The 10,782-nt window shown below is 78.9% G+C and overlaps 1 protein-coding gene across 1 annotated transcript in view; it reads right to left on the bottom strand.

Moving 5' to 3' along the window:
* Positions 1-362: 362 nt before the first annotated feature.
* The window catches only part of LOC135318285 (interleukin-1 receptor-associated kinase 1-like), a 42,042-nt gene continuing 31,622 nt past the window's right edge, over positions 363-10,782 (bottom strand). Inside the window, exons 2-5 of the mRNA XM_064475444.1 lie at positions 2,329-2,496; positions 1,379-1,544; positions 1,184-1,282; positions 363-624 (exon numbers count right to left, since the gene is read on the bottom strand). Coding sequence (XP_064331514.1) covers positions 1,222-1,282; positions 1,379-1,544; positions 2,329-2,496 — 395 coding nt within the window. The 3' untranslated portion in view covers positions 363-624; positions 1,184-1,221. The remainder of the gene's footprint in view (positions 625-1,183; positions 1,283-1,378; positions 1,545-2,328; positions 2,497-10,782) is intronic.

Raw genomic sequence — 10,782 nt, 5'->3', positions numbered from 1 at the left:
GGGGGACACGGGGGGGTCCCGGGGGACACGGGGGGGTCCCGGGGGGATATGGGGGGGGACACGGGGGTCCCGGGGGGGATATGGGGGGGACACGGGGGGGTCCCGGGGGACACGGGGGGGTCCCGGGGGGATATGGGGGGGGACACGGGGGTCCCGGGGGGGATATGGGGGGGACACGGGGGGTCCCGGGGGACACGGGGGGGTCCCGGGGGGATATGGGGGGGGACACGGGGGGTCCCGGGGGTCATATGGGGGGGACACGGGGGGGTCCCGGGGACACGGGGGGGTCCCGGGGGGGATGGGGGGGGACACGGGGGGGTCCCGGGGGGATATGGGGGGGACACGGGGGGGTCCCGGGGGACACGGGGACCCCCCCGGGCGCCGCGTACCCGCCGCAGGCGCTTGACGGCGTAGTCGGTGTGGCGCAGGCGGGCGCGATAGACCACCCCGAAGCCCCCCTCGCCCACCTTGTGGCTGTCGGCGAAGCCCCCCGTGGCCCCCGCCAGCTCCCCCAGCCGCCAGCAAAAGGGTTGGGGGCGGCGGGGGGGCGGGGAGGGGGCCCGGGGCGCCGCGGGGGGGACGCGGGCTCAGCGAGGCCATGGACGAGCACAGCGAGGCCAGAGCCTGCGGGGACGGGGGGCAATGGGGCGGACCCCCGGGGCCCCCGAATAACCCCGGGGCCCCCAAACACCCCCACAGCCCCCCACATACCCCCAGGGCCCCCCGAATAACCCCGGGGCCCCCCAAATACCCCCAGGGCCCCCCGAATAACCCCGGGACCCCCAAACACCCCAGAGCCCCCCGAATAACTCGGGGCCCCCAAACACCCCCAGGGCCCCCCACATACCCCCAGGGCCCCCATCCCCCCCAAATACCCCCCCGGGCCCCCAAATTCCCCCCGGGCCCCCCCAGCCCCCAAATACCTCCCGGGTCCCCCAAAATACCCCAGGCCCCCCCCAGGGCCCCCCCAGCCCCCCAAATTCCCCCAGGGCCCCCCAAAATACCCCCAGGGCCCCCAGCCCCCCCAAATGCCCCCCCAAATATCCCCTCTACCCCCATCTGACCCCCATCACCCCCCCAAACACTTCAGTGCTCTCCAAGGAGCCCCCCCCATTGCCCCCCCAGCCCCTCCCACCCCCCCCGTAACCCCAGTTACCCCCCTTTGCCCCCCCCCAGCCCGTACCTCATCGGGGGGGCACGGGGGGTCCGGGAACGGGGGGTCTAGGCAGGGGGTGCTGAGGAGGGCGCTGGGGGGGGGGGCCCGGGAGGGGCAGGGATGGCTCTGGGGGGGGAAGGGAGTCAGTTGGGGGGGGGGAAGGGAGTCAGCTGGGGGGCTGTGCCCCCCCATCAGACCCCCTCTCCCTTTTCCGGGCGTTACCTGGGGGGGGCTGTTTCGGGGGTCCCAGGCAGAGGCGGTGAACGCGTCTGAGGGGGGCCCGGGGGGGCCGTGGGGAGCAGCCGCGGGCTGGGGGTGACGGAGAACGCGGGGGGGTCCAGGGGGGGCAGCGGGGGGGGCTCGCTGGGGGAGGCCAGGCCGGGGTACCCTGGGGACACAGCGGGGTCAGTCCGGGGGGGGGTGTCCCGGGGGCTTGGCAGGTGGTTGGGGGGGATCTGGGGGGCTCCAGCAAGGGTTGGGGGGTCCCAGAGTGGATCAGCGGGGATCTGGGGGTGCTGGGGGGGGGTCGCAGAGGTTATGGGGAGGTCCCGGAGGGCTCAGGGGGGGTCCGGCAGGGTTTTCAGGGACTCTGGGAGATGCCGGGGGGTCCCAGAGGGCTCAGGCGTCCCGGGGGGGTTCCTGGGGAGCCTCAGGAGGGTCCCAGGGGGGTGTTGGGGGTCCTGGGGGGGGTCTCAGGGGGGCTCAAGGGCCCCAAATAGGTGGGGGTTTGGGGGATCCCAGGGTGGTCCTGGAGAGCTTGGGGGTCCCAAGGGGGGTCCAAATGGGGGGAGGGGGGTGTTGGAGGATGCCAGGAGGGGTCCTGGAGCGGTCAGGGGTCCCGGGGGGGGGTCACGGGGGGCGGGGTCGGGGGGTCGAGGGGTCCCAGGGAGCTGCGAGGGTTTGGGGGTCCCGGGGGGGTGGGGGGTTGGGGGGAGTCGAGGGGTCCCGGAGGATCGGCGGGGCGGGGCGTCGCGGGGGGGCGGGGTGTGACGGGGGGCGGGGGGGTCTTGGGAGCGGGGGGTCGGTGGGGTCCCAGGCGGGGTCTGGGGGGCGGGGAGTCGCCGGGGGTCCCGTGGGGGTCCCAGGGCGGGTCTGGGGGGCGGGTTTCCCAGGGGGTCCCGGGGGGTCCCGGGGCGCCGGGGGGGTGCCGGGGGGATCGCGGGGGGTCTCACAGGCCGCCAGCAGGTCGTGCGCCCGCAGCAGGTGCAGCCCCCGCAGCAGCTCGAGCAGCTCCCGCAGGCGGCCGTTGCGCTGAGCCCAGCCCCACAGCACCGCGGCCGTGGGGCCGGGGCCGGCGGCGGCCAGGCGGAGCTCGCCCTGCTCCGGCACCAGCCGCGAGGCTGTGGCCGTCACCAGTGCCCCCAGTGCCCCCAGTGCCCCAGTGCCCCCAGTGCCCCAGTGCTCCCGGTGCCCCCAGTGCCCCAGTGCCCCCAGTGCCCCAGTGCCCCAGTGCTCCCAGTGCTCCCGGTGCCCCCAGTGCCCCAGTGCCCCAGTGCCCCCAGTGCCCCAGTGCCCCAGTGCCCCCAGTGCCCCCAGTGCCCCCAGTGCCCCAGTGCTCCCAGTGCTCCCGGTGCCCCCAGCGCCCCAGTGCCCCAGTGCCCCCAGTGCCCCAGTGCCCCAGTGCTCCCGGTGCCCCCAGTGCCCCCAGTGCCCCCAGTGCCCCAGTGCTCCCGGTGCCCCCAGTGCCCCCAGTGCCCCAGTGCCCCCAGTGCTCCCGGTGCCCCCAGTGCCCCAGTGCCCCCAGTGCTCCCAGTGCTCCCGGTGCCCCCAGTGCCCCAGTGCCCCAGTGCCCCAGTGCCCCAGTGCCCCCAGTGCCCCCAGTGCCCCAGTGCCCCAGTGCCCCCAGTGCCCCCAGTGCCCCAGTGCTCCCGGTGCCCCAGTGCACCCAGTGCCCCCAGTGCCCCCAGTGCCACAGTGCTCCCAGTGCTCCCGGTGCCCCCAGTGCTCCCGGTGCTCCCGGTGCTCCCGGTGCTCCCATTGCTCCCTCACAGTGCCCCCAGTGCCCCAGTGCTCCCGGTGCTCCCCATCACTCCCAGTGCCCCCAGTGCCCCCAGTGCCCCAATGCTCCCGGTGCTCCCGGTGTCCCAGTGCCCCCAGCGCCCGCAGTGCTCCGGGTACTCCCACTGCTCCCGGTGCCCCCACCGCCCCCAGTGCCCCCAGTGCCCCCAATGCTCCCAACGCTACCACTGCCCCCACTGCCCCCAGTGCCCTCAGTGCGTCCCGGTACTCCCAGTGCTCCCAGTGCCCCCAGCGACCCCCGCCGGCCCTGACAGCTGGCCCGGTGCGTCCCGGTCCCTCCCAGCGCCCCCCCACCGGCCCTGACAGCTGGCCCGGTGCGTCCCGGTCCCTCCCAGCGCCCCCCCGACGGCCCTGACAGCTGGCCCGGTGCGTCCCGGTCCCTCCCAGCGCCCCCCCGCCGGCCCTGACAGCTGGCCCGGTGCGTCCCGGTCCCTCCCAGCGCCCCCCCGCCGGCCCTGACAGCTTTCCCGGTGCGTCCCGGTCCCTCCCAGCGCCCCCCCGCCGGCCCTGACAGCTGGCCCGGTGCGTCCCGGTCCCTCCCAGCGCCCCCCGCCGGCCCTGACAGCTGGCCCGGTGCGTCCCGGTCCTTCCCAGTGCCCCCCCGCCGGCCCTAACAGCTGGCCCGGTGCGTCCCGGTCCTTCCCAGTGCCCCCCCGCCGGCCCTGACAGCTGGCCCGGTGCGTCCCGGTCCTTCCCAGCGCCCCCCGCCGGCCCTGACAGCTGGCCCGGTGCGTCCCGGTCCTTCCCAGTGCCCCCCCGCCGGCCCTGACAGCTGGCCCGGTGCGTCCCGGTCCTTCCCAGCGCCCCCCGCCGGCCCTGACAGCTCTCCCGGTGCGTCCCGGTCCCTCCCAGCGCCCCCCCGACGGCCCTGACAGCTGGCCCGGTGAGTCCCGGTCCCTCCCAGCGGCCCCCCGCCGGCCCTGACAGCTGGCCCGGTGCGTCCCGGTCCCTCCCAGCGCCCCCCCGCCGGCCCTGACAGCTGGCCCGGTGCGTCCCGGTCCCTCCCAGCGCCCCCCGCCGGCCCTGACAGCTGGCCCGGTGCGTCCCGGTCCTTCCCAGCGCCCCCCGCCGGCCCTGACAGCTTTCCCGGTGCGTCCCGGTCCCTCCCAGCGCCCCCCCGCCGGCCCTGACAGCTGGCCCGGTGCGTCCCGGTCCCTCCTATCGACCCCCCGCCGGCCCTGACAGCTGGCCCGGTGCGTCCCGGTCCCTCCTATCGACCCCCCGCCGGCCCTGACAGCTCTCCCGGTGCGTCCCGGTCCTTCCCAGCGCCCCCCCGACGGCCCTGACAGCTGGCCCGGTGCGTCCCGGTCCTTCCCAGCGCCCCCCCGACGGCCCTGACAGCTGGCCCGGTGCGTCCCGGTCCTTCCCAGCGCCCCCCCGACGGCCCTGACAGCTCTCCCGGTGCGTCCCGGTCCCTCCCAGCGGCCCCCCGCCGGCCCTGACAGCTGGCCCGGTGCGTCCCGGTCCTTCCCAGCGCCCCCCCGACGGCCCTGACAGCTTGCCCGGTGCGTCCCGGTCCTTCCCAGCGCCCCCCCGCCGGCCCTGACAGCTGGCCCGGTGCGTCCCGGTCCCTCCCAGCGCCCCCCCGCCGGCCCTGACAGCTTGCCCGGTGCGTCCCGGTCCTTCCCAGCGCCCCCCCGACGGCCCTGACAGCTGGCCCGGTGCGTCCCGATCCCTCCCAGCGGCCCCCCGCCGGCCCTGACAGCTGGCCCGGTGCGTCCCGGTCCCTCCCAGCGCCCCCCCGCCGGCCCTGACAGCTGGCCCGGTGCGTCCCGGTCCTTCCCAGCGCCCCCCCGCCGGCCCTGACAGCTGGCCCGGTGCGTCCCGGTCCCTCCCAGCGCCCCCCCGACGGCCCTGACAGCTGGCCCGGTGCGTCCCGGTCCTTCCCAGCGCCCCCCCGACGGCCCTGACAGCTGGCCCGGTGAGTCCCGGTCCCTCCCAGCGCCCCCCCGCCGGCCCTGACAGCTCTCCCGGTGCGTCCCGGTCCTTCCCAGCGCCCCCCGCCGGCCCTGACAGCTGGCCCGGTGCGTCCCGGTCCTTCCCAGCGCCCCCCCGCCGGCCCTGACAGCTGGCCCGGTGCGTCCCGGTCCCTCCCAGCGCCCCCCCGCCGGCCCTGACAGCTGGCCCGGTGCGTCCCGGTCCCTCCCAGCGCCCCCCCGCCGGCCCTGACAGCTGGCCCGGTGCGTCCCGGTCCCTCCCAGCGCCCCCCCGCCGGCCCAGACAGCTGGCCCGGTGCGTCCCGGTCCCTCCCAGCGCCCCCCCGCCGGCCCTGACAGCTGGCCCGGTGCGTCCCGGTGCCTCCCAGCGCCCCCCCGCCGGCCCTGACAGCTGGCCCGGTGCGTCCCGGTCCCTCCCAGCGCCCCCCCGCCGGCCCTGACAGCTGGCCCGTTGAGTCCCGGTCCCTCCCAGCGGCCCCCCGACGGCCCTGACAGCTGGCCCGGTGCGTCCCGGTCCCTCCCAGCGCCCCCCCGCCGGCCCTGACAGCTGGCCCGTTGAGTCCCGGTCCCTCCCAGCGCCCCCCCGACGGCCCTGACAGCTGGCCCGGTGCGTCCCGGTCCCTCCCAGCGCCCCCCCGCCGGCCCTGACAGCTCTCCCGGTGCGTCCCGGTCCCTCCCAGCGCCCCCCCGCCGGCCCTGACAGCTGGCCCGGTGCGTCCCGGTCCCTCCCAGCGCCCCCCCGCCGGCCCTGACAGCTCTCCCGGTGCGTCCCGGTCCCTCCCAGCGGCCCCCCGCCGGCCCTGACAGCTTTCCCGGTGCGTCCCGGTCCTTCCCAGCGCCCCCCCGCCGGCCCTGACAGCTGGCCCGGTGCGTCCCGGTCCCTCCCAGCGCCCCCCCGCCGGCCCTGACAGCTCTCCCGGTGCGTCCCGGTCCCTCCCAGCGCCCCCCCGCCGGCCCTGACAGCTCTCCCGGTGCGTCCCGGTCCCTCCCAGCGGCCCCCCGCTGGCCCTGACAGCTTTCCCGGTGCGTCCCGGTCCTTCCCAGCGCCCCCCCGACGGCCCTGACAGCTTTCCCGGTGCGTCCCGGTCCTTCCCAGCGCCCCCCCGACGGCCCTGACAGCTTTCCCGGTGCGTCCCGGTCCCTCCCAGCGCCCCCCCGCCGGCCCTGACAGCTTTCCCGGTGCGTCCCGGTCCCTCCCAGCGCCCCCCCGCCGGCCCTGACAGCTTGCCCGGTGCGTCCCGGTCCCTCCCAGCGCCCCCCCGCCGGCCCTCACAGCTGGCCCGGTGCGTCCCGGTCCCCCCCAGCGCCCCCCCGCCGGCCCTGACAGCTGGCCCGGTGCGTCCCGGTCCTTCCCAGCGCCCCCCTGACGGCCCTGACAGCTGGCCCGGTGCGTCCCGGTCCTTCCCAGCGCCCCCCCGACGGCCCTGACAGCTTGCCCGGTGCGTCCCGGTCCCTCCCAGCGCCCCCCCGCCGGCCCTGACAGCTCTCCCGGTGCGTCCCGGTCCTTCCCAGCGCCCCCCCGCCGGCCCTGACAGCTGGCCCGGTGCGTCCCGGTCCCTCCCAGCGCCCCCCCGCCGGCCCTGACAGCTGGCCCGGTGCGTCCCGGTCCCTCCCAGCGCCCCCCCGCCGGCCCTGACAGCTGGCCCGGTGCGTCCCGGTCCTTCCCAGCGGCCCCCCGCCGGCCCTGACAGCTGGCCCGGTGCGTCCCGGTCCCTCCCAGCGCCCCCCGCCGGCCCTGACAGCTGGCCCGGTGCGTCCCGGTCCTTCCCAGCGCCCCCCCGACGGCCCTGACAGCTGGCCCGGTGCGTCCCGGTCCCTCCCATGGCCCCCCCGCCGGCCCTGACAGCTGGCCCGGTGCGTCCCGGTCCCTCCCAGCGCCCCCCCGCCGGCCCTGACAGCTGGCCCGGTGCGTCCCGGTCCCTCCCATGGCCCCCCCGCCGGCCCTGACAGCTGGCCCGGTGCGTCCCGGTCCCTCCCAGCGCCCCCCCGACGGCCCTGACAGCTGGCCCGGTGCGTCCCGGTCCCTCCCAGCGCCCCCCCGACGGCCCTGACAGCTGGCCCGGTGCGTCCCGGTCCCTCCCATGGCCCCCCCGCCGGCCCTGACAGCTGGCCCGGTGCGTCCCGGTCCCTCCCAGCGCCCCCCCGCCGGCCCTGACAGCTGGCCCGGTGCGTCCCGGTCCCTCCCAGCGCCCCCCCGCCGGCCCTGACAGCTGGCCCGGTGCGTCCCGGTCCTTCCCAGGGCCCCCCCGCCGGCCCTGACAGCTGGCCCGGTGCGTCCCGGTCCTTCCCAGCGCCCCCCCGCCGGCCCTGACAGCTCTCCCGGTGCGTCCCGGTCCTTCCCAGCGCCCCCCCGCCGGCCCTGACAGCTTTCCCGGTGCGTCCCGATCCCTCCCATGGCCCCCCCGCCGGCCCTGACAGCTGGCCCGGTGCGTCCCGGTCCCTCCCAGCGCCCCCCCACCGGCCCTGACAGCTGGCCCGGTGCGTCCCGGTCCCCCCCAGCGCCCCCCCGCCGGCCTTGACAGCTTTCCCGGTGCGTCCCGGTCCCTCCCAGCGCCCCCCCGCCGGCCCTGACAGCTGGCCCGGTGCGTCCCGGTCCCTCCCAGCGCCCCCCCGACGGCCCTGACAGCTGGCCCGGTGCGTCCCGGTCCCTCCCAGCGCCCCCCCGCCGGCCCTGACAGCTGGCCCGGTGCGTCCCGGTCCCTCCCAGCGGCCCCCCGCCGGCCCTGACAGCTGGCCCGGTGCGTCCCGGTCCTTCCCAGCGCCCCCCCGACGGCCCTGACAGCTTTCCCCGTGCGTCCCGGTCCTTCCCAGCGCCCCCCCGCCGGCCCTGACAGCTGGCCCGGTGCGTCCCGGTCCCTCCCAGCGCCCCCCCGCCGGCCCTGACAGCTTTCCCCGTGCGTCCCGGTCCTTCCCAGCGCCCCCCCGACGGCCCTGACAGCTTTCCCCGTGCGTCCCGGTCCTTCCCAGCGCCCCCCCGCCGGCCCTGACAGCTTTCCCCGTGCGTCCCGGTCCCTCCCAGCGCCCCCCCGCCGGCCCTGACAGCTGGCCCGGTGCGTCCCGGTCCCTCCCAGCGCCCCCCCGCCGGCCCTGACAGCTCTCCCGGTGCGTCCCGGTCCTTCCCAGCGCCCCCCCGCCGGCCCTGACAGCTGGCCCGGTGCGTCCCGGTCCCTCCCAGCGGCCCCCCGCCGGCCCTGACAGCTGGCCCGGTGCGTCCCGGTCCCTCCCAGCGCCCCCCGCCGGCCCTGACAGCTGGCCCGGTGCGTCCCGGTCCCTCCCAGCGCCCCCCCGCCGGCCCTGACAGCTGGCCCGGTGCGTCCCGGTCCCTCCCAGCGCCCCCCCGCCGGCCCTGACAGCTGGCCCGGTGCGTCCCGGTCCCTCCCAGCGCCCCCCCGCCGGCCCTGACAGCTGGCCCGGTGCGTCCCGGTCCTTCCCAGCGCCCCCCGCCGGCCCTGACAGCTGGCCCGGTGCGTCCCGGTCCCTCCCAGCGCCCCCCCGCCGGCCCTGACAGCTGGCCCGGTGCGTCCCGGTCCCTCCCAGCGCCCCCCCGCCGGCCCTGACAGCTGGCCCGGTGCGTCCCGGTCCCTCCCAGCGCCCCCCGCCGGCCCTGACAGCTTTCCCGGTGCGTCCCGGTCCCTCCCAGCGGCCCCCCGCCGGCCCTGACAGCTCTCCCGGTGCGTCCCGGTCCCTCCCAGCGCCCCCCCGCCGGCCCTCACAGCTCTCCCGGTGCGTCCCGGTCCCTCCCAGCGGCCCCCCGCCGGCCCTGACAGCTGGCCCGGTGCGTCCCGGTCCTTCCCAGCGCCCCCCCGACGGCCCTGACAGCTTGCCCGGTGCGTCCCGGTCCTTCCCAGCGCCCCCCCGCCGGCCCTGACAGCTGGCCCGGTGCGTCCCGGTCCCTCCCAGCGCCCCCCCGCCGGCCCTGACAGCTGGCCCGGTGCGTCCCGGTCCCTCCCAGCGCCCCCCCGCCGGCCCTGACAGCTCTCCCGGTGCGTCCCGGTCCTTCCCAGCGCCCCCCGCCGGCCCTGACAGCTGGCCCGGTGCGTCCCGGTCCCTCCCAGCGCCCCCCCGCCGGCCCTGACAGCTGGCCCGGTGAGTCCCGGTCCCTCCCAGCGCCCCCCCGCCGGCCCTGACAGCTGGCCCGGTGCGTCCCGGTCCCTCCCAGCGCCCCCCCGCCGGCCCTGACAGCTCTCCCGGTGCGTCCCGGTCCCTCCCAGCGCCCCCCCGCCGGCCCTGACAGCTGGCCCGGTGCGTCCCGGTCCCTCCCAGCGCCCCCCCGCCGGCCCTGACAGCTGGCCCGGTGCGTCCCGGTCCCTCCCAGCGCCCCCCCGCCGGCCCTGACAGCTGGCCCGGTGCGTCCCGGTCCCTCCCAGCGCCCCCCCGCCGGCCCTGACAGCTGGCCCGGTGCGTCCCGGTCCCTCCCAGCGCCCCCCCGCCGGCCCTGACAGCTCTCCCGGTGCGTCCCGGTCCCTCCCAGCGGCCCCCCGCCGGCCCTGACAGCTTTCCCGGTGCGTCCCGGTCCTTCCCAGCGCCCCCCCGCCGGCCCTGACAGCTGGCCCGGTGCGTCCCGGTCCCTCCCAGCGCCCCCCCGCCGGCCCTGACAGCTCTCCCGGTGCGTCCCGGTCCCTCCCAGCGGCCCCCCGCTGGCCCTGACAGCTTTCCCGGTGCGTCCCGGTCCTTCCCAGCGCCCCCCCGCCGGCCCTGACAGCTGGCCCGTTGAGTCCCGGTCCCTCCCAGCGGCCCCCCGCCGGCCCTGACAGCTGGCCCGGTGCGTCCCGGTCCCTCCCAGCGCCCCCCCGCCGGCCCTGACAGCTCTCCCGGTGCGTCCCGGTCCTTCCCAGCGCCCCCCCGACGGCCCTGACAGCTTTCCCGGTGCGTCCCGGTCCCTCCCAGCGCCCCCCCGCCGGCCCTGACAGCTTTCCCGGTGCGTCCCGGTCCCTCCCAGCGCCCCCCCGCCGGCCCTGACAGCTCTCCCGGTGCGTCCCGGTCCCTCCCAGCGGCCCCCCGCTGGCCCTGACAGCTTTCCCGGTGCGTCCCGGTCCTTCCCAGCGCCCCCCCGCCGGCCCTGACAGCTGGCCCGTTGAGTCCCGGTCCCTCCCAGCGGCCCCCCGCCGGCCCTGACAGCTGGCCCGGTGCGTCCCGGTCCCTCCCAGCGCCCCCCCGCCGGCCCTGACAGCTCTCCCGGTGCGTCCCGGTCCTTCCCAGCGCCCCCCCGACGGCCCTGACAGCTTTCCCGGTGCGTCCCGGTCCCTCCCAGCGCCCCCCCGCCGGCCCTGACAGCTTTCCCGGTGCGTCCCGGTCCCTCCCAGCGCCCCCCCGCCGGCCCTGACAGCTCTCCCGGTGCGTCCCGGTCCTTCCCAGCGCCCCCCCGACGGCCCTGACAGCTTTCCCGGTGCGTCCCGGTCCCTCCCAGCGCCCCCCCGCCGGCCCTGACAGCTTTCCCGGTGCGTCCCGGTCCCTCCCAGCGCCCCCCCGCCGGCCCTGACAGCTTTCCCGGTGCGTCCCGGTCCCTCCCAGCGCCCCCCCGCCGGCCCTCACAGCTGGCCCGGTGCGTCCCGGTCCCCCCCAGCGCCCCCCCGACGGCCTTGACAGCTGGCCCGGTGCGTCCCGGTCCCTCCCAGCGCCCCCCCGCCGGCCCTGACAGCTGGCCCGGTGCGTCCCGGTCCTTCCCAGCGC

This window comes from Phalacrocorax carbo, chromosome 29 (genome assembly GCF_963921805.1).
Source record: "Phalacrocorax carbo chromosome 29, bPhaCar2.1, whole genome shotgun sequence".
Taxonomy (NCBI): domain Eukaryota; kingdom Metazoa; phylum Chordata; class Aves; order Suliformes; family Phalacrocoracidae; genus Phalacrocorax; species Phalacrocorax carbo.
This window is presented reverse-complemented; position numbering and strand designations above follow the sequence as displayed.